Genomic DNA, 24,045 nt, shown 5'->3' with positions numbered 1-24,045 from the left:
ACAATTATGAAAATACTACCACACAACAACATACCAAATGTTAATGGAAATTTCAAGAGCAATATCGGGATTACATGAATATTTACAAAATAATAAATATATCATTAGGCCTATATGTCCCATTTGCTTAATCATTTCAATGAATTATTCACAAAATCTAATAATAATAATACTTATGAAACGCTCAGTATCCTTGAAATTGTATGAATATATTTTTTTAACAATCCAGGCCGCAGACATTGATATTTGAGCTATCATTTTTGTCTCCACTGGTTTTCTAAAGTGCTTATTCATGTGAAAATAAATGTTTCTGAAATAAAATGAAATGTTAAATATTGTCAGGTTTTGTCTGAATAAAGTTTTTTTCTTCATTCTTTTTCACTGCACACGTTTTAGCAATCAAAAACCTGCATTATGAATCGTGGTTGAAGGCAATTTGGGCTCAAATCATGCACCAATTTCTAGTGGTTTTTTGGGGGCTGAAATTACAAGGAAAGAAATTATAAAGACTGGCCGATTCTCGCCAAGTGCTCGTTAGCGGGTAAATGACGGGCCAAGGTAGGCATGTTTATGCGTGCCGGAGTGCAGGTACGATCGGCCCGCCGAGCAAAAGCTATCAGACGCCACGGTTCCCTCGCCGACAATTAGGCAAAATCATCCCTGATAAAACGCTGCGTCTGTCTTGAGTAATTTGCATGCATCGTCCCGGCCCGTTCCACTATAGCGGGTTCCCCCAGCACGAGGAATTAAATGCTCGCATGCAGAACACGAATCACTCACACAAACCACCGGCGCAGCTTCACATCTTATTCCTTGCTTTGATGCCAGTTACTCTTCACGACGGCACACACACACACAAAAACCCTTGGCTTTCATTTTCATTTGCAGTATAAACACGGTAATCCCCCAGCTGATGAACCTGACTCTCTGAGCTCACGGAACAAGAGATGCATAAGACCAATTTCTGGCCAGTTGAACCTTGTGACAGACAGACCCGTCCAGGCTCAAAGCTGGTGCGAAACTTGAAAATGTTGAGGCTTTCTCGAGTGACCGACCACAAATTGGTTCAAAAGCAGGTTAATCTTGGACAGGTACTACATTAAAGAGAGCATCATCCATCACGTGTGCACTTACTCTAACCAAATTTTACCTCAAAACGTCTCTCGAAATGATCGCCAATATTCTTTACTAACTGCCAACAATAACATCTCTAGGACTTGATGATGGAAAATCCCGATAGAAATTGTATAACTTATATAACATGCATGAAATAATTTGGTCAAGAAAAATAGAGATTGGCACAAAAATGTCAACAATTGAAGAAGCCATTTTGGATCGATTACGTTGTTGCTAAGTTACGTCACGAGACGCCGCACTACCAAGTGACGTCATACACACGGTGAAGTACCACGTGTGTGATTTTTAGTCAGGCCGCTCTCTGTCGACCAAGGGCACACCACTATCAAGGCACGTAATATTAATTATACGTAAACTTTGATCCTTGGCAAAATGATACGTTTACCTCAATGGCGCCAGTAACATGCAATCATTTCAAACGGGAATGAGGCCACCTGGGGCGCCCTCAAGAGTCCGAATCAACGCTTAAATTTGTTGGCCATAAAAAGGTACGGCTCTTCGAGTTACGTGTAATTATTTTAAACTCACCTTTTCTGATGACTGAAGAGTGATGATCGCCGTGTATATAATTAGAACCATCGTCATGTGCTCCCTGCAAAAAAACAATATATAACAAATATTGTTTTATTCAAATCTATATCGCGGTGGAAATAAATTTCACCAATGCACATCTGACAACGGAAACCTGTTGCTCGATTTGTATGCACCGTTAGCTTACGAAAGAAAATAAGGTCGCCTTCAAAATGGCTGACCAAATTGCGATCAAGTTTACAAAAAAAGTGAAACCCTGGTTGAGGTGACGACACATATCCTTCCCATCAACCCCTGGGGTTTAGCCTGGGCTCAATCGAACTGCGAAGAGAATCCGTGAAAGAGCCTACTGTCATCCGATACCCAACCGAGGCAAAGCTCGTCTTTCACGAAGCAGATCTTGGGAAAGAAATGCTCCCTGTGCCTAGAGCGCTCGTCTGTCTTCACCCCCGAAATCGCGCCGAAATTTCGACCCGACGTGGCGGGTATACAAGTACAATATAAAACGCACGCAATCAGTGCGCCAGACGGGTCGGGGTCAAGGGTCAGCAACTTCAACTTGATGACGTAGGATGTCTACTGTCCACGATACCTGCAGTGCGTGTGTGTGTGGGGAAGGGTCTGTGACGGCTTTCTGCGCGAAAACTATTTTCAGAGAGAAAAAAGAAAGTGTCGCTACAGGCAGGGTGCTCTGCGGTTACTCGTTGTAACAGGTTCAGGAGAAGCTAAATTGATGGTTTAGGCAAGACTGGGGAATGAGCTTGTCAAACATGTTTCAGGGGAATCCTCGGAAAGTAAGAATGGCCGCTGCCGATTGTCAACTACCGGTATTTGAACTAAAAACAAAAACACAGCTTTCAACTTGATTAAAAACGATTACGAAATAAGTAAACAGTTTTTGTAATCAACAAGGAGTTTTTCCTGACTGGTAGCTTTTGTGTGTGAGCAATTATTTTCTTAACTAAGCATATTTCTTTGTTGCTGCTCAATCGTCGGCCTTGGGCTCCGGAAACACCGAGACGTTCTATTTCAAATGCGAAAAATACTATGGTCAAACCAATCCACATCACCCACTACATGACCGCAGATATGCCACAATTAAATAAAACCACATCCTCGCTCCCCCCCCCCAAAAAAAACCCCTGACTCGATCATGGGATCTCGTTCGTGCATTGAATCGCCAGCCAACGCATCAGACAACTTGTCAAGTGACGCAGCAATGCTCCATAAATTACAGCCACCAGTTAAGAGTCGAGATTTACGGCGGGAATTTAGCCGAATTGTGTTGTTTTTACGAGGTGGTAGTTATATGGGCGATAAATCAGCCGCACGCTGTAGGCACTGTCCCGGTCGCGCGCTTGTTGTAGTGGTCCGAAGTTACGGCACGCGGCCAAAACACCGCACCATAAATGTATCACGTCAGAACTTGAAGAACCCAGAAAGAAACTTGACCCAACAATGTGTACACAGTTTACAGTTTACATGCATGGATTTTTGGGAAAGCTAGTGTTAGTTCTCGAATTAGTTCCAATTATTTGCATGGGGGGAGGAACAAATAATATCTGCTTTAAATAGATTTAGCTTATTCAAGCGCCCCTTGTGAAGAAAGGTGACCACTCTATGTTCCGACACCCCTATGTTCCGACACCCCTATATTCCGACAACCCGCACATAAGTCTGCCGTACTCCCTGTATTTAGGGTTAGGGTAAGGGTTAGAGATAGGAATATGTGTAGTCGGAACATAGGGGTGTCGGAACATAGGTACGGTGTGTCAGAACATTAGTGTGTAACCGTGAACAAAGACATTGACAAAATGGGGAACCGCCAGCATAGGGCTGGATGGCTCAGTTGGTAGAGCACCGCAATGGAAATCCGGAGGTCCCAGGTTCACAACTCCGCTCCAGCCAAAATGTCTGCTCAATTTTAAATGTGGTTTAGTTAAATAGTCGCACGGTTCAGCCGTGCTTATAAAACATGCTTACTGCTAGTTGAGCACCAGTCTTTACCATAAAGGCTGCTCAGCAAAGACATTTTGTTAAGTCCAGGAAATATTGGCTTAGCACAGAACAACCAGCCATGTCGTTCGATAATAACGCAATACTCGTGATTGGTCCTCGACTGAAACTTGCTTAGCATGTTAGTCTAATGACCGGTCTATTAAGAATGCTGGCTCGATGACAGTGGGTCCCGATCGTAGGCAGAGAGCGCCACCGAGTTTGCACTTTGCAATGCAATGATTGCCACAGTTACTGGATATAGTCACTGACGACCTATCTCGATTCCCTGCAATAACACTCGTGGTGTCAAACAGCCGTGTCATCTTAAGAGATTCTCAGGCTCGCGGAGTGAGGTATAAGAAGGGCCAGGCAGGGATAGAAATCTAAGATATTTGGGGGAGTAGTGGTATAAGGCAAACAGATCAAGGGAACAGAGAGCTGCAGGACGCTGCTAGTCATGCATATATATACCAACCCTCCAAGAAATCAAATATTTTAATTGTAATTGGACCAATGGAATATTCAGGCGGTGTGATCGATCGGCAGCAGCTCTCCTTCAAAAGAAGTCGAGGCCCTCGAAAACACTTCGGGACAAAAGCCGATACATTCCGCGGGACAAAGAGGCAATTCGACCCACGAGGGGGTGAGGCCCAGGCCCGCTAAAGGATCCAGGGTGCTCTCCGTGTCTTTTTTGCCTCTTTTTTCCCGGGACTTTTTCTGATTGCGGCGGGTCGATCAGATATTTGGTCAGGCTTTTCTTCTTGAAGAAGAGACGGAGAAAGAGAGGGTAGCTTGGGAAAAAAATCCATGCCGGACTTTTGTCCGTCATTCAGAAAATCTTGTCGTAAAACACGGTTGGAGCTCCCTGGATTTATACGATCAATGAATTTCACAGGGCTGGCAAAATGCCGTGTGCAGTGTCGGACGATTCGTAGTTCACTCAACCCTCCAGGCACACAGACATAACAGGGGAAAAATCCAGCAGACCACATCCCATTATTTACAAAGAAGACAAAAAATATCTCGGGCTTCATTCAAATTTGTCAGTGACACAGTTATCAACGTCCCATTTATTTCTATTATGGGTGCCGTTTTGACGCGGCAAGGATCAGGCAATTAAAAAAAACCTGTCCTCAACGAACAGGTGGATAAACACCAAAAACCACCAAAAGCAGCAGTAAACAAATTCAGTTGCAAGAAATCCCCCCGGTTTTCTTAAGACGCGGTGGCCGTTTAGCGGACCAGCAGACCCTCCCTAGAAGAGAGGGGAAAAATGCCAACAATGGGCCCTATACTTTGCACCGCTGTAAACATGCCCATAATTGCAGAAAGATTATCTTTTGCCGTCTAAATCAATTTCACCGAGGAACAATTCTGGGGACAGCAGACGTCGCAGAAGCCGTTGTTCGGGGCTGGAAATAAAAGACTCCCGTGGTGAAAAGACCGGGGTTGAAAAATGCTCCTGAATTGTGAGCAAATGGGGGAAGGGGACTCCCTACGGTAGATGGACGGTCGAGGGGGCTGGTGGTCCTGTGAGTGATTACTGAGGGTCCCCGTTGATGCGAGGAAATAAATGAAGTTTCATCCTTTTTCAAGGTCTCTCTCCACATCAAAAGTTGAGACGACAGAAGAATGGGACAAGAAGCGATTGCAGACAGTCAATCTCTTGACTTCATCAAAACATCTCTAATCCTTTTCCCCACATTATATGCACCTTCCCCTCACTTTCCAACTTTCTTGTCTTCTTGGCACTCAGTGGCGGATCTAGAGGGGAGGGGTGGGTTGGGCACCCCCCCCCTCCTTCAGCCACTGACTCATGTTATGAAACTAGCAAAATAGGGCCAAAACAATAAATGGAATGCTGAAGTTCCTAAATTAATTCTTGAATGGCCTTAGAATGAAGGAGAAAGCATCGTAGATTTCAAAATTTCCGGGGGCATGCTTGCCCCTGATCCCCCTAGCATCGGTACACCTTAGACTCAACCCCCTCCCCTTGTATCAGCCCCCCCCCTTTCCTGAAAGCTAGATCCGCCCCTGCTACTCAACCACGACTCAATGACGGTGGTAAACACAAACGTATAGAGGGAATATGCAGTGTTACTGTATACCCTTTCAATGTATAGTATCAAATCCTAAGCAATATTTTCCAGGGATCGAAAACCGTTCTGCTTCCAACAAGTGCATTCATTCCTGTTACATCAACTAGCACCTTATTTTCACACCCCACAGAAAGCCTTCAACAAACGTTTCCATAATTCGTAACTGCACTAAGACTACAGAATCAGTTCACGTCTTAAACCATTGTTACATCATTCCGAACTGATGACGGAAAACCTGGATTATCTGATGCACTCGTGGACAAACAGAAAAATGTATTCAACATTTTAAAGATTAAGCTGTACAGTTAGCAAGAAATGTAAGCGTTGATCGCGAAGATTCGTAAAAAAGTTCACCAGTAACCATTGTTGCGGGACGTGAACAAGTTTGCATATGAATTGAAGCGAATTCCTTACAGATTACGACCAATCTATTAATCGATAGAGGCTCTTCGAGCCCTTCTTTTAACCACTCGTGTACCGACTTGATATGTCCACTATGATTTTCCTCTTAAGTTAACCCAGACCTCTTACTCAAGAAAGATAATTCCAAAAACGTATCCCAAAGGAGTAGCTATGTGCTGATTTTTTTCTCAAACAGAAAAGCCTAAGCAATCAAACACATAATTGACAATCGAAGGTTAACTTCCTGTTCAATAAACGTGTGGTATTTTAAAACTGGTTTTAAAAAATTCACCCTTGATTTTCAGAGGTAAACAAGTCATACGCGGAACATTACATTTGCAAATCATTGTTGACAGCCTATGATAAGTGACTTGCACTTTTTCCAAAATTTTTTTTTTTTAAATTCATGCAAAAATACATCATTAATTCCTTTTGAATTTTCCTGTGGTAATCATTTTTTAAAATATTAACATGGACGAAAAAATGAACAATAAATAATGAGTTAATGAGAAATGCATAATAAGCTAATGAAAGGATAGAGCAATATTTATGCAAATGACGGTGATCGGCGAGCCAATCAGCAATCAGCAGTGTAATAAGTAGGTCAGCCAATGACTGCAGAAGAAGTGCTTTGCTTTGGGACGGCCGACTGAGGATAATGATTCATGAGGTCTGGAGCAAAAAACCCAGCCAGCTCCGACCGGGTTTGTCTTAGCTGCATCCGAGAGGCTTACCGAGGCAATCCAAAACGGAAGGCATTAACATGGCCGCTGACACTCGGCAAGACATTCCCCCGTCCCTATCTCTCTTTCCCCCCAGTTGTCCTATACGCTGGTCACACTGGGAAGAAAGACTGTGCCGTGCAAAGTACACATTCTGGAGCATTACGGCGTGCTGTCTTACCATTCATACAATCTCGGGAAGTCAGGGTTTCAACCAACAGAACGACAGGTAAATTAATGGCCAAAAGTCGGAAGCCTTGCCTCTGAAACTGCTCCTTCTGGTCTCAAGTCTGGATACAGGCCTTTCGCAAAGCGGCCATCTTGGAGGGTATTCTTCAAAGTAGTTGCCCCCAAGATGGCCGATATAAACACTTTGTTTACATTGATTGACGAAACACATCATGAGGCTTGACCCTGTGATCTCTTCAAGATTTTACTATCGTTATTTGACAGTAAGGTTTGCAGAATGACCAAACAACTTTCACTTGGGAGGTATACTGAGTAAACAGTGTTTATATGTCGGTGAAGGGCAAAACCTTATATTGATATACATCACCCCGACGCAAAATTCCATCTGATGAATCGATATTTACTGTGTTTGAAATACTTCAAAGAAATGAGCCAAAATATGTGATTTTTGGTTGGCAATTTTGTCTGATTTAGAGTTTTTGACAATTGATGTCAGAATTAGATGGCACATATACTATAAGCACGTATTTACACATAGACAGCCGTCCTCTTGAGTGTCACGATTCACAATGATTGATTGGATACCGTGAATAGGCGAAGGGGGCCAGGGAGACACCATTATAGACCAGACTGCTCCCGAGCACTGTAAGCGACTGATCGCCTCTTATTGTCCCATCAGACATACCCCAAATCCCCCTTCCCATTCATGCTTTACCCCTTCCGTCTGGATTGACGGGATAGGCTGTGCTGGCGTAAATCGCAGCCTTAACCAGGTTGCGTAATTTTTTTTCCTAGGAGGGTTAGGGGCAATGTCATGAATAATTCAGTTTTTCCTTTGAATCATTGCAAGACTTAGGTTCTCGTTCTATTTTCCTCTTAATTTAAAATTATCTCAGTGATAAATTTGGAGAATAAAAATAGCTGATGCAAATGAGCAGCGACGACGTGGATTCGAACCAGGGATCTTTGTATCCATAGCTCATCTCACTATCCACTAGGCTACTGTGTGGTAGCTCGACGACAACCGTTCTTTGAAATGCTTTAATGTATTGTAACTAGTTGAGTAACTAACAACAATGCTGTTGATGTCATTGTCCGTTCTCATGGATAAACATGAATTATTCATGACATTGCCCCTAACCCTCCTAGGAATAAAAATTACGCAACCAGGTTGGGTAATATATTTGGTTTGTTAGCATTTTTGCGCATTCGTCTGGTATCCCGCACGCCACATGGCCCAGTATATACGTCCGTGCGAGTAGCTTGTAACCAGGCACGTTGGTATCAAACCATTGACCCGTTTTTTAAAGTTTCATTCAACGAGGGCAACTTCCACAGTTGAACAAACAAAAATATCAAATTTTGGCAGTTTCATTTTTTAAGCTGAATGGAACACAATATCACGACCAACCTGACCGTTTTTTGTTTCCCGTATATTCACACAACTCACATCCCGTATATTCACAGCTGACGTGTTTTACAGCGAACCGCAATAGAAAGAAACGACAATATTTCATGACGCTGCATGGGAAAGAACGAGATGTTCGCACACGGCCGGTATTCATAGTCGGGCTCTCCCGTTCATTACACAGGGCATAGTCAGGGGACGTTTTTCGAGACCTCGGCTTCGCTCAGGCTGCGGCTAAAGGAGACTTTTAGGCCCTTGACCTGGGTGAACTCCAACTCATAATTAGACCATTTTCAACAATGTGCTTCAAGAACATCAAAGCCTTTGATACGAGACCACAGTTGAGGATGTTTCCATATAATGTCCTTCTAAAGCCTCTACACCATGGAGACATGGATGAAGCCGAACCGGATTGAGACCGAAATTTCGAAACGACCCTTGTTCGCAAACGGTTAGGACTCGTCGCCCGGAACGCAACACACGTTAAGACATGCCTCAACACCACAACGGCATCCAACCTGTCGACGACATTACAACTCACTGCCCTCAATAATTTTGTACGCGATTGCATTATTACATGTGATCCAACTCCACTTGCAATATTCTACAACTAAAAAAAAAGTGACTTTGATTTTAAGAAAATATCAGGCTACCCATCACCAAAGTTGGGGAAAAGTTCCCGATTTCCTTATTGAAAAAAATGAAGAGATTTGAGTGTCTAACCTTGTAAGACTCTGACGTCTCCATGTACCAAGGAACCGTTCGGAGGACGTCAATACCGCATGTGTGGCTTCTCTGAACATTGGGAATAAAACAAAAAAGAACGCGCCATCCGCTTTACTTCTTGGTACTCAACTTGTTTCTAAATCAGATCGGGTGAAGTTTTTCAAAAAAAAAGTTCTTGGGGGGAATTGAAAGACATCATGCTTGAATTTTTTTAAGCTTACAAGTACTGAAATTCAGAAATTCATCGCTTGCTTATTGGAAAACGATTTGGCAGAAGGTCATCAATTATCGAAAAGCTGTCAGCAGGTCTGTGTTTTAACAGAATTGGAAATTGAATTTTGCCTACTTTTGCCTACTATACATTTTTATGAAACGGTGACAGCGCAATAAGTGCACGTGACTCGCACGATAAATCTAATCCAACTCATAAAATGATATCAATATGATGAGTGCTATTCTGATGAGTGACACGCAGTTAGGTTTGATTGGTTGTGACTAGTACTCCGCACAATTTAGTGACTGATAATTGATATGGTTACCAAGTCTCAACCAGTTTCATATAAATCAACCTCGATCCCAAGCTGACAGTTTTATATTCATAGATTCAGTGACCCCGGACGGATCACGTCAATGCCACCTCGTTCACACACCCACACACGCCGTCACGTCCCGCACCTGGTCAAACATTTACGCACCATTTAGGAAGGTTTACTTTTCTCAAATCCAAAGATAAATTCACTTTTTCCTCTGCCGTTTCCTGGCCAGCCTCGCAAAACTTGACAATTATTCACTGCAGTCAATTATCGGCGGGGACCTCGACACGTGCACACAGATCCAACGCGGAAACTCCTATAGGAAGTCGTGTCCCTAGACGACACCGTGACTTCCAGTGCGCTTTCCAGACCGAAGACAGACGAGTGTCCTGTTCTTCTCATGATTGATTCCGATTTCAATGACGTCATTGTTCGTTGAGAAAAGAAAATGCGTGCTCACTCCTATACACCGATAGATAGCAATTGGATACCTTCTTTTTATATAAGCTCCGCAATAATAGAAGTTTTTTTTACATTCCCATTTTTTTACATTCCCAAGTAAAAAAAATTGCAATTATGGAAACAAAAGAGGTATAAGTTGAACAACCTTTTGTCTTTATAAAGATACCTGCACGCTTGGTAAAGGTACACACTACACACACAATAGATCCTAAGATATCGTCGCAACTGAGAAAATGATGAATGTACTTCCGGCTAACAGTCCCATCAATGGCAGAAAACTGACAGAGTCATTTTTATTTCTGCTATACGAAGAGAGAAGAGTTGCAACAGCGATTACTCTGAAGAGAGGACAATGCTTTTGGTTCCGCTGACCCTCGCCCATGAACTGCGGATTGCACTGTATCAATGGAGCGTTTGAGTTTGATTAACACAGGTTCACGCTGATGATTCATTATGTCAAAGCGCGAACACACACCGCATATAAGCTCAGCAATTACTGGCCCGACCACGACCGGCGTGCTGCGCAGAGGAACAGCGGATCAATCAGGGCGCTTGGTTAGAGGCGACTCGCGCTGTGATTTACGGCCTGGCTTAAGGGCCACCGTTCCCCTTATCCTAAAGCCAGCCAACAATTTTAGGTTGATGAAAGACGGACCGGGATTTCAAAAATATGAAACAGCACGAGGCAACGACCAGTACAGTGGAATGAAAAGGAGAGGGGGGGGGGGGGGTTGAGAAGGGAAATGCTTTGGGCTCAAATACATACATAATGGATGTGCGCTACTTTTTTTTTATTTCGGGTATAGTTTGAGGGAAGGATGAGTTTCACATACGGGAATGGATTTAAACAGTTTGCTACAGTGGACTGGTTATAATAAGCACTGTAACATTGGCCCTGAAGACTCATGAACAATTATAGACTGAACTGGTTTACACCGGTCAAGTAAGCTGCGCAATGACACGTGCGCAGTACACTGACCTTCTCAACACATGGAGACAATTGAAAGGTTTGGTACTCTATTCTATGTTTGAGGGTTATATTCTGTTTTTTTGTCGAGTATTTGCGGGTTTCTTTGGGTTTTTTTTTTTTCGAAGAAGAATCCATGCTGGTTGAGCGCAGTCTACCTAGATTGCAATGCGCATGCGCAGTGACCTCTCTTTGATTGGTTCCACTGAGTATATTTTTAAGAAAATGGCGTGTCTCGTGTGTTTAGGTGACGTGCGCCAGCGTAAAAGCTGTCCGGCTGACAGCGAATTTTGAGTTTGACATCCCGGCGTCCCCTTGTCAACCTGTTCCCCAGCATGAACGATTAGGGTCCAAAAATCGCACCTGAAAACAATTTTGCAGTGACATTTTTCCCGCCATCCTAGATCCATCTTTGTCAAGCCGCAGAGACAATCAGCCCTTCCTGCCCAGCCGTCCCACCTGTACATGGTTGCTTTCTGACTCACTTTTCTCAATTTCCTTTGTCAAAACTTCCTCCAAAAAATTAGCAGAAGGCATGCTGCGCGCCGGCTGAGGACATTGTACCCTATTATAGCCATCTCACACTGACAGAAACATTTCCACATTTTATTGTCGGATTCAAAATATGGGTCAAGTATATTCATAAATAGTGGTTACTGCCACAGCTTAACATTTTGATCTATTCCGCTCCCCAGATGTTGAAAGGTCAATCCGGTTCGAGATATTTTCGATATATGAACATGTCCCTCGTCAGTATGGATTGACCCATATCACGGAATAATATATGACCTAGGCTCGTCCCAGACATGTTATATATCTCTCCTGTGATATGCCATAAGCTCAAACCTTGTCCATGATATAACGCCCAAGGCAAACCGATCGCTGACCAAGAGGGAGACCGGCACTAACCTTAGATTTCAGAGGGGGGAGAATTGGCCTAGGCGTCGGCAGATTATAAAGAAAGAGCAATCCGGCAACTTTGTCATCGGAGTAAGACTCGGTTACCACGGGGATCTCCAGGTAATCATATGGCGGCCGCCATGTTGCTTTGTGGGACTATATCGGGTGATGTCAAATGGGAACGAGCAACTTTGTTGTCGCGATATATTGAGATCGCATGGTGTCGGCGCCTGGGTGATTTGGTCCTCATCTGCTTCGCAAATGCTGCACTCACCCTATACTTTCCACCTGATCATATTTGATGCCAGAAAACTCATCTTCCAATAAGAAGTCGTGACTCTAACATCAAGTTGGTGATTTCGTCCTCTTGAAGGTGGCGCATAATAATCGCGCGAACTAAGAATCAAATTGCACAACAAGAAACCCGTGTATACGGCGCTTGTTTCCATGCGGCGCATTTTTGACGCCGAACCGGGAACGAACCAAACGTGCCTGCCGTTGACATATCATAATAAACACCCATAATCTGATTTTTACCAATTTTCTACCCGTCATCTAGTTTTTCTCTGCTTTCCTTTTTTTTTTCATCTTCCTCTGTCTGAATTTATTGGAATGCGATCGTGGCCAACAGCTGTCTCCGTTTGCAATCTCTACGGTAAGCCACCCCACTGCCGCGGCTATAATTTTCCACAGTTCGTGTCCCGGCGGACGGCTACAAAAATCGAAGTTCAAAATCATCTTTCCTGTTGGAATCAAGTGGTCGTGAAGACCGCGGATTTTTGTCCGAGGCAGGCGGATCATAATACGGGGAGAAATCGAAGGGCATTTACGGTTTTTTTTTGTCTTCAGACGCTGACAGGTGGATGATAGGGAACATGCAGTTGGGGAATTTTTTTTTTGAATATGAAAGCTTTGAAAGATGTCAAGATTATGACGAGTTATTATTTGGAGCAGACGCAATCTTTACAAACCCTTCTGGCCAAAAAACATGTGGACCAATGTGTCAAGGGACTCCTTCTCCAATGCGTATCAAAGGCTATCCATTTGAACTGACGACTTTTCATTTTTTTTTCAGAATCAATAGGCAAGAGTGTATCCAGTAATGAAATATTATGATTTTCATTCTTATGCATGTTCTATATCCTCGCTACACTACACAAATTTATGCTTAAAAGGGTAGACTAAACTTGAAACATCTTAGAGCCTTTCCAGCGCCTTGCGATTTCGAGTTGTGACACTGAGGCGGTGCGAGCACTAAAGTGTGTTATCTGCAGCAAGGATTAGGGAAGATTTTGAGCCGAAAGCCCCTTTCGCCGGTGCCAGGGCGCGAAAACACTTTAGCGCGCAAAAGTGGTCCACCGATACCGGCAGATGGGAAGTTTTGCACGGTGGCGTGGCGCAGCACGGGCTGCGCTGTATATAATCTCGAATAATGCGCCTCTCTTTATACACACAACCCTTCCAAAACGCTCGGTCGGGTATCCCGACTCGTCCCCCGATGTGTGTTTGTAAAATCCCCCAGAGAGCTGCCGGTTAAAATTCAGATGAAAATCGGACTGAGAACAAACGAATTCCTCTGAAGAGTGACTGTGTGGGAACACGTATTATGACTCATTAATCATAAAAAATGGTCGATGCATTATGGATTTTGGGGGATTTAATTAGAAATGCAGAAGTTTTGAGGGAGCGTTCGGGTGGATTTGAAGGAAGGGTCTCTAGCGGCACTTGGCATGCATAGGTTTGGAGGAATGAAGGGGAGAGGGGTTGGCAAGCTCAATCAATTTGGAACGAGGAGGTTGGGAATTCGGGAGGAGGCAAGATGAAAATGAATGGACCGTCGAGCAAGGACGCAAGACACATTGGGGCTTTTGCGAAATGTGGAATTTTTCTTCGGCTTCGGCTCTGCCCATGGCTTCGGAATCTATTGGGGCCTTTGATGTCCGAACCAAAACGGAAATACTCGAACGTGTTGGCCTCGTGTTATACGATGCAATGTTCAGGAAGCCGAACGTGGACTTATACACTGGGTCGAAGTACACCAAGTCACATGGCCTTAAAAAATTCCTATGTCCGTTATTGTCTTGAGAGACACGTAAAGAATCATTTTGATATTGTGATAAGGATTTCTCTAATACACGACCAAAAATCTGGAGAATTAATCATTGGAGAGCAGTTAAATACAAACCCATTGGTGTTCATTAAAAAACGGTATTAAGAGCAATAATCAAAGACAATATGCTAATTATTATCGCGCATGTACGAAGCAATGAGTTGTCTCCGACGAAAGTAGTGTAATGAGTCCTATTAGACTCCATTGTTTAAAGTTTTGTAGTCGCAAATGGCTTTGGTGCGTGTACTTTCCATCTCGCACAAACGATAACATTCCACGAAGTACACGTACATAAAGGCATTCCTGTACTTTTTTTTCCCGCTAAACGAATTCACAACATAACAGGGCATTCACTGACGAACGCGTCCCGTAAAATTGAGAGGCTGCCGCGGCACTGACAGACGAAGATCCCCTGCAAACCGCCGGGGTTAACCCGGTAAATCTCCCCCCGTCCAACCTGGTCAAAGACCCCTCTTAATACATCGACGCGGAGAAGGAACGATCACAAGCAGCGCAGAACAGCAGGTTACTAGCGGGCCGTGCCGGGTACCGTGCAAGGGGGGAACTGGGGTGCGCTTGTGCTCGGCGGCCGCGTAGGTGGCGTAATGGGGAAAACAGACCGACACACAGGGTCACTTCAGGTTATATATTTTCAGGGGAAGAATGGGGCCTTCGGTATGGTTAACATTGTGTGTGGAGGCCTACACATTAGACAACATATTCGCTCACAATCATATACGTTAGGGACATGAGGGAAAAACATCTAAGATAATATAATTAACTAAACTTCAAAATAACAATTGTTCATCGTTTTAACTAATTGGAGTAAAATGGACATCATGCATTTTTGTCCGGAATTGAAATGGATGAAACTTGCAGGTTTTTTTTCAGTTATTAAATGTATGAAATAATTTGATTTATATCTTACATTACCCACAACTGTGAAATAAAACTTTGTGAAAAGTTTCACCTAAATTCAGAGAACTTGAATTACATCGTATCTAATTTAATAAACAAAGTAACATCTTGTTTTTCTTCTCAAAAAGGTGTTTGAATTGAAATCTTTTTTCTTCAAATTGGATTGCTTTGAATTGATATAAATTTTCTGTTTCCAATGAGTTACTCGAGGTAAAAATCCGCAACTTTAGAAAGGATTGAATCAGTTTATTGACTTTTATGCTAATTAAGAACAAAACACTACACTGTGCCATTCTTGTAGTGAACAGAGAACTAGCCAATGAACAACTCACTGAAACTTTCAGCGAAATTCATTCAAATCGTCGGTTCAGTGGGATTCTGTAACTTGCCTTAATTAACCTTTAAACGGAAAGTTAATTATTTATGATTGAGGACAAGAATCCGAAACTGGGTCACACTGACTCGAACGCTCAAATGCAAGAAACTTAAAATGTGGGGCACAGTATGCTAATGCGGACAACATAATGCGTGAACAGAATTATTGTATTACATTGTGGTTCGTCATACGCGCTATACCTGCTCTGTTTAAACTAGATGTCGATCTGGTCTATACTGTCTGCGGCCATAGCAAAACTTTGAAAATTAGTTTATTATTTTCTTATTATTACTTATTATTAATTATCGAATTAAATTCAATATTCAAGTACAGAAAGGTTTGTTTTTACACACTGAAGCTTAAGGATAAGGACAATGGAATATTCAAGGAAAGACAGCTATGGAGACCAGCTCGCATATTTCAACTGACGGAAATGAAGTTTCAAAAACAAATTGAGAGTTACATTGTGGTTCAATGGAATGCCTACGTATACGGATGTCTTCCTGTACTATAATATACAGCCCAACTACCTCAGTCTCGACCTAGAAAGATACGAACCTTGTTCATATTATAACCAAACCCGTGCAATTCCAATGCTCAACAATTATGACGATCGTTTCCTCGTCCCAGAACGGACCCAGGTTAAGGTTCTGTTGGCCCAATAAAGGTGACATTTTAATGCCAACACAACAAGACATTAATAAATCCAAGATGTCTTTCCACAGACAGACGACAACTCAGCTGAAGGCATAATAGGTATAGTCCGAGTTTGATAGATGAAGTCATATGGGAGGGGGGTTCGTCAGGGGGTTAAACCGATCCCAGGGGAGGGGGCAATTGGGAGATGCATCCCCTGCAGTTGTTCTAAATACGAACCTGACCCGGGGGGAAAGAGGAAGTCAAAAATCCGTCATCGGGATCCTGCGCTTTGTGATTTATGGTCCAAATTGTCTAGACATGTGTATTATAACAATTACTAACAGTGCATGTCATTCGCCATATTGTGAAACTCGGTTCGGGTCTGTCAAGGTGCAGTGAGGTAGACCCGTGACACACTGTCACACACGGTCCGAAATACGGTGACACACTCCCCAGCCAACGGTCAGTGACCTGCTCTCTCTCTATTAGTGTCTTCGGCCCCCGGACCCGGGGCGATCGGACCGGTTCAGATGTTATTAGTCAATGGTGAACGCACTTCTTTTTTTGCAATTAATCATCTTGGTGCAATGTCCGACATTTTTGTATTTTTTTTCAACTTCAATCAATTCGATGACTGATGGGGTTATGAGGGCTAACAGGCACCTGGAAAATGCAACCTGGCACCGCAAGAGTTCCAGAGAAGTGACATCTTAGATTGCCTCAATTTACATTGAAAACACCCTCAATTACTCCGATGAAAAACCAATGACTGATTTCCATATCATTTGCTGTTTTTTTGTTTATGATTCCCTGAACTCATTTTGAGAGAGGACACCGGTTGAGTCCTCTTTTCAATTAAAAATGCGACTCCTGTTTCACATTAAGAGGTTTTATTCACGAACATGCTCAATTTACATTACATTAATTTCATCCTAAAATTCAAGAACGGAACCCGCAATCCCTTGTGTTGGAATTTTAAAGAAAACAAAATCTTGCACTGTAATGACAACCCACGCAAACAATCAGCATCTAATAACTGTTCCTATCCACATACCCGTAAAACTCAAGCCACATGTTCGTCCAAACTTGGGGAAAAATTAAGGGCGTACCCCCAACAACCTGCCGAAAACTCCATTGTCCCACTTATTTATCGAACTCTGGGGAGACCCGATTAAAAAAAGAACTTGAGCCAAGTTGAAGCACGCCGGAAACTTTGCTCAAAAAAATAAGGCCAAGCAAAGGGGAGAGCCTACCCCGAGGAACTGCCCGCGTCTGCCCCGTGCTCGGCCTGCATCATTTCCCCTGCACAGTGGACATTGCCTCAGTCTATACGCTGAGTGAATTCTTCCCCTTTTGCAATTGGCCCCGCTGTCTTTGTTTTAAAGGGACTTTCACTGTCCTCATTCTTGCTTGACATCTCTTTGTTATTATTCTCAATATCTAGTTCAAAATAAGATAAAAGGGTTCCTGTGCCCAACTGCGAATTCTCAATGTCTAATCATCGTCCTCCATTGTTGGATCAGTATTGGGCTCGCCCGTTCTTAATTGGGCTGCCCAGTGCAGTATGCAGGGGGTTACTTTTTGAGGGTCTATTTACAATGTCCTTTATAGCACGGCAGATTGGTGATTGTTCATTTGATGATGAAAGCATGGAATTTGGCACACAGTCAGAGTATGTCATGGGCAACATATTTGGCTATAGGGCCATCGCAGATTTGTCCTTTGAAAAAATATAGGTAGAATAACAAGCAATGGCAGCCATTTTGAAAATTTAGAAAATTTTGAAAATTTTGAAAATTGCTGGTTATTCTACCTATATTTGTCAAAGTACACATCTGCGATGACCCTACAGCTAAAAACTTTCTCTAGGGCATGTTCTTACTGTGTGCCAACTTAACATGCTTTTATCATCAAATGAGCCATTCTATCATATTTTGCACCAAACTGCCCGAGTTTCAAAAAGGCGATGCATTTGGTGGCTGGAACCACAGCCCTACTAGCATAAATTTTGTTCTGGCGACAATCTTGTCAGAGCCTGGGTCCATAATAAAAGTAACAGTTGTAAAAAAAAACCCTGGAATATGAAATCATCCTCCTAACACGAAGAAAAATAGACACATTAAAGACAGGTGCCGTAACGCACTGAATGTCTTATTTTTGTGTTAAGGTTCGTTTGACCTCGAAAATTCCATGCAAGGGATGACAATTCTTCCAAAAAAAACAGCACCAAAAATTAATCAAAAAAGAGTCTTATGGTTTCACATTACCATCACTTCATATTTTTTTTCATTAGTCTACGTCACTTGCAAAAACTAACTATAAGCATTTTCAAATTGCTCTTGCCACCAATAACATCATAACAGGTATTCTTTGTGCACATAACCAATTTGCACAAGCTATATGGACATGTTCGCTCCACCTATCCAAATCGCGGTAGCTCCCATAATTACCAGATTGATTTTCAGTCACAGTGTTCTTCAATGACACCTAACGCAAAATTAAAACTGAACACTATTGCGTCGATAATTATCTTCTTCCCTTATATTTCAAAAAATCACAGCCTGTTTTAATAGGATAAATTAGAGTATTTTATCACAAAGAGCCGACTTGTGGCAAATCCTGTACAGCCAATTCACCGGCGAATTCCGTTTTGTTCGAGTCCTTTATGTGGTTTAACGCCTGAAAGCGCCAAACCGCAAATCATCTTAATTGTTCCTCAAATGACGAACCGATTAGCAAAAGTGCCAAGTTGCCACCTTGGCTAATTATTATGATCGTCGGCCTGGGACCTAAAGTGACAAGTAGAAAACGGTCATCGCTGACCGGGCATCTGGCTTTAATCACAGGTGAAATGACCAACCATTGGTTGTCCAAAAAAATGCTGGCTGTAATTAATGTAAGGAACCGATCTCTGTGATCCACTGTCAATGCAAGCAATGACCGTAATGATTCGATCATTTACAGAGGAAGAATAAAAAAAATCTCGAAACAGTATAAACAGTCATCGGTTACTGCCAAGTCGCATGAATGTTCGCATTTATTTTTTACCCAAACTCAAGTGAGACTTTCAAGTTTCATTAATGAAGTCTCATTTTTCTTGTCTTATTTATCCTTGTGGAAAATACATGTGTACCTTTCGGGTCCGCATAATTACAACCACGAAGGCACTTTAGTGATGGCTTGGGGGATTACTGCACAGATTGCCCAAGACAAGTGGTTATTTATGAAAACTGCGGGTTTCACACCACTGCATGCTGGGTTTCCCCCCTCGGGGTACCAACCAGCAATGCCATTGGACGGGCGACAGTCGCCCGGATTGAAAGTCGCTGGTACCTTGACACAGTGTAAACCAATATGGCGTCTTGCAGAGGTCAGAGGCCAGACGCGATTTTTTCTAAATCAAACACGAAAAATGAAATCGGAGGAGATATAGAATTTCAGACTATAGCTTCTGATTATTAAAAAAAAGAGAGAATATAACACCGAAGGTTGGGGATTTCTGACGCTGTGTTATATGGAAGGAACTCGGAGTTTGGTTTAGAGTCTGGTTTCTGTTGTGTTAACTCCCCACCGTTACGGCCATCAACCACGCAGCAGGCATAGGGAGCTAATTGCAATTGCTCATTGCAAGGAAAATAGACCGCAATGCTAGCTGCTCGTCTAACACAGTGGACGCAAAACACCAATTCGGATTTTCACTTCGCAAAACCATCATGACTGCTACAGAAAGCACTGCAATTTCAGCAAGCCTTCAGAAAAAGGGCAAATTGGTCACTGAAAATGGCAACACATAAAGCTCTTTTCGTTGGTACGTTTTGAGCTCCGAGACAAGTGCAGGACATTGAGAGAAATTAATTCAAGATTGCAAAGACAAGTTGCCATATTATTCCTCGCGATGCTGATTTTTTGGGTTAGAGCTTTCGCCGTGCAGAAACATTATAATGTAGTGATACTTGACTGACATGTATATAGGTTTAGGACCACTTTAAGTGTTCGGATATTTCCGAAAATAACCCTCCACTTCACTCACTCGTGCAGCAAATCATCGGCCACTAATTTGAAATTTCATTGAGAGCTATGCATCGCACATCTTAAAGAGAGCCAGCTGACCTTTGGATAAATACCCAAAGCACACTGAATTACCTGCAACTATAAAAGACGGTCAAAGAAAATCCAAAAAAAAATCTCTCAAATTTGTGAACAAAGGAGCTGTATTCAGCGAGAATTTAGTGAGTGAGAGGGGGAGAGAGAGAGAAAAGAAAATAGCAATGGAGCCGACGACTCTTAAGCAGCAGCAGTCAGCCCGGTCATCTTGCTTCCGATTCCCTGATGACCAGTTCCTTTAATTGAGAGGTGCTTTCGCTGTGTGATGATTCTTGCCTAGTGTTTGCTCTGCGAGTCAGGAACCGCTATCAACCGACGCCGGCGCGCATTGCAAGGCAGGTTTTTTTTTCTTTTTCGGGCAAGGCAGGGCAAGGCAAGGCAAGGCAAGGCAAAAGCGAGCGGAGTGCTGAGTGTACACAGGCCGTAGCCCCGGGCTAAAAAGCCTCCAGGCGGCACCTTGAACAATGATTGAATTTACCGAAGGGGGGGGGGGGGGGGGTTGAGAGCATTAAACCTGAGGGAGTTATAGCCAGGGGATCGTCGCTTCACACAGTATCGAAATGTAGCAAAGTGGGGCTAGTTTACCAAGGTAAACAACCACTCCAGACCGCTCTGAACAACGAAATGAAACCACAAGAAGATCGTCTTCTAAAATTAAAAGGCAATCAAGTTAAACTCCAACATGAGGAAACACAATCATCGTGAAGATATTGCACTCATGTTCGGTGACCATTATCATTCAAAAACCTCAAGCGAATAATTCTAGATTTTCTCTGTTAATGTAAAGAAGTAATGACTTACAAAAAGCGACGATGGTTTATTTTGAGGCATGCAGAGAAGAAAGTTAAGATTTGAGTCCTTGGCTTATTACAGTGATTATCGCCGGACATTGTATAGGAACTCCCCAACCACACCACCTTCTAAATATCATTCACGACTATATTGCCCATTACCACTCAAGCCTACTTGATTTGCATTCTCTTTCAACCTCTTCCTTTGTTGGGTTGTATCAAAGGAGGCTCTAGGAGTAAAAGATTTGGGGTCCGGGACACCCCGGAATCTTTTGGGTTCCAGAAGGCCGCGGCCTTCCCCCGTTAATGGAACGGATCACGGCGACACAAAAGGAACCTCCGTCGCTGTTTTTTTCCCCTTCTTTATAACCGGACTCTCCAAGCACGCAGACAAGCAACACCCCTCAGATTGTGTCCAGACTATATCAGAAGATAGAAAACTCTCTTCTTCTTTTTTTTCCGGGATGAGGATATTTTAAGAACATAATCAACACCGCTACTGTAAACACAGAGGATGGGGTTTGCACGACACATCAAAGCACGAAGCAAAGTAACAATAGCCATCGCCTATGTAATGTCGGCCCCGGAGTCCACAAGTATTTGCACTGACTAAGGTTGGTGTAATTTGTCCACGCGAGAACAAACATTACCAAGGGCCATGAATAACGACGAGTATTTTCAAATCCGATTGAAAGTGTAGCTGACCCTTCCCGCTATGTACACTTCCCCTTCTGTTTCTCCCTCTCTCTCTCTCTCCCTCCCTCTCTTGGATTTTTTCAAAATAACAACCGGGCCCAAAGAACTCACAAAGACATACCGAGAGAAGAAAAGGAAAACAAAATGACCGTCCCAAATTGCACATTCTCGGCTCGCGCGAGGTGATTATAAAAGAGGGAGCCTTTTTTTTGTAGTCACTTTGAAAAAACAGGAGCCCGGCACAAATTGGTTAACGGGAACAACTATGACCTGTTAGTGGTTGTTTTTCATCCTCTAAGGACTTGGCATAATCTCCACTGAGTGGCCCTTTTTTTTATCTGAAGGGGGTCTTTGTGAAGCCACGGTGATGTTTCACAACTTCGTTAGCTGGCTAATCAGGGAGGTATTTTGGTACGGAGGAGGAGAGAGACATGGACGACCACACTGCCCCCCTAATCGGCCCCCATTCACCCGGCACAATAACCACTACAAGCTGTTAGCCAAATCCCCATGTAATCTTATTGTTTTCCAATATCCCGCTTAAGCAACCTGGCTAAGTAGCGATTGTGAGGCACCCCCATCATCCATGTTGCCTTCACATCAAAGCGCTGGCCAATAATCCCAACCCGATCCTAACCACTAAGTCTTCATGGCCAAATAGCTTCTCCCTAGCCTCACGTCAAGAGTCCCAGCACACAATCCGGCATTTCACACTGGATTGAACTGAGAGGCTACGCTATTGTCAACAAATTTGTTATTTCCTAAAACTCAGCCGCTAATTTGCTTACCCAAACGGTGTGTTAGTAAACACAACACGGTTTCCAAAACACATCTTTCTCGGACAACGTGAATTTTCTAAAATAGCCGAGTCATGCCAAAAAGTGAAATCCTTTTTGTAAGTAAACAAAGCCTCGTAGGTCGTGGCGAATAGTGTACCAAATGAAAAAGAAAATCAAATTTGATTCAGTAAACAAAAAAATGTTTACATGTTATTTTTTCCATTAATCAATCAACTATCGTAATATGCAAATGTTGTGAGGAAGCCACGACAAAAATGAGAAAACGGTCCTGAATTACGTTTGTGTTTTTATCTGGTGTTCCTCAGACTAAGTATACAGGCCAAGGACGCATGGAGTCTGCAGACCCATCATCAGTAGAAGAACTCATTTCAGTCGTGTTGAACATCAACTTGATTACACAATTGAGGTCTTTCTTGTAATATTCTGACGACAGCGCCGTACATGGCTGACCGCCCGGAACCGTGTGTTTCACACGTTGCCGGCCATGTGCATGCCGTGGCAAGCTAGGTACATAAGAACGACTAGCACGGTCTTCGCCCAGTCAAACGGAATGCAACAGGCGACCCAAGACCCGTCATGCAAAACACGAAAGGTAACGGACTGGAAGATTGCACCAGTTTCTATTTTCTCTTAAAAAAGCAATAAAGGAAAAGTCGGAAAAAAAAAAACCAGCCGCAACATTGTTGGTGAAAAGGTAAACTGGACTTTTTTTGCAGTAGCTTGGCCATTGCTGTCTTTAGGCGGACAAAAAAGGTTCTTATTTCAATGGTTGATATCTCAAATGATTAAATCAAAACATATGCACACAGTCAAGACTATTATATGGCATGATATATGGTACATATATATTAATTCACAGAGGTTCCGTCTGGTTTTTATGTGCAGATGTTTCCTTCACTGAATGAGTCGGATTACAGACCATCTCCATGTCCTGAAAGATCTTTCACGACATGTCCTATTTAGGGGTTAATGAACTTCCAGCTTTTAGATGCAGTATCGATAACTATCTGAGTATACTGTGCATAGACCGAGACCCAGATTCATCAAAAGAAATAAAGGACAGAAACAAACCATTACTGAAGAAAAAACCCTAGACATAATGCAATCTAAACCGAGTCTGTTTCCTTTCTTTCTCAGCATAATTACATTCCCGTAACGTACACAGGAACAAAAAAAAGTCCTCACAAATTGACAGATAGGGAGTGAGTGCCTGGGTACTTTAGATACATCCTCAAATAACAAGTAAAATCTCCTAATGTAAATTGAGCATCTTGTACACACCCCTGGATGTAGGTTAAACTGCGGGCCACATATTTATACACGTCTTAAATCCGCGGCAAATCTCGCTTCTCGAACCGGCTTCTCCGATCCACACACGGCCCCCGTGTTTACCCTGGTAAAACACGGCGGGGCAGGACTGTACCAGACGAGCGCGCGTGCACGCGCTATACGGCGGAGCTGCACACCAGCTACCGTGTTACGCCGTGTGACTCGGTCGAAATCATAATACATAGTGCAGTGCCCGTTTGCAAAGGCC

At 43.0% G+C, this 24,045-nt stretch overlaps 1 protein-coding gene across 3 annotated transcripts in view; it reads right to left on the bottom strand.

The window, feature by feature from the left end:
- The window catches only part of LOC119729012 (transcription factor AP-2-epsilon-like), a 115,268-nt gene that overhangs the window by 57,214 nt on the left and 34,009 nt on the right, over positions 1-24,045 (bottom strand). For all 3 annotated transcript variants that reach the window (XM_038201495.1, XM_038201493.1, XM_038201494.1), the window contains exons 3-4: positions 9,210-9,281; positions 1,666-1,729 (exon numbers count right to left, since the gene is read on the bottom strand). In XM_038201495.1, the coding sequence (XP_038057423.1) occupies positions 1,666-1,729; positions 9,210-9,281 (136 nt within the window). The remainder of the gene's footprint in view (positions 1-1,665; positions 1,730-9,209; positions 9,282-24,045) is intronic.

This window comes from Patiria miniata, unplaced genomic scaffold (assembly GCF_015706575.1).
Source record: "Patiria miniata isolate m_02_andy unplaced genomic scaffold, ASM1570657v1 HiC_scaffold_20, whole genome shotgun sequence".
Taxonomy (NCBI): domain Eukaryota; kingdom Metazoa; phylum Echinodermata; class Asteroidea; order Valvatida; family Asterinidae; genus Patiria; species Patiria miniata.
The sequence above is the reverse complement of the archived record's forward strand: the minus strand, read 5'-3'. Positions and strand labels throughout refer to the sequence as shown.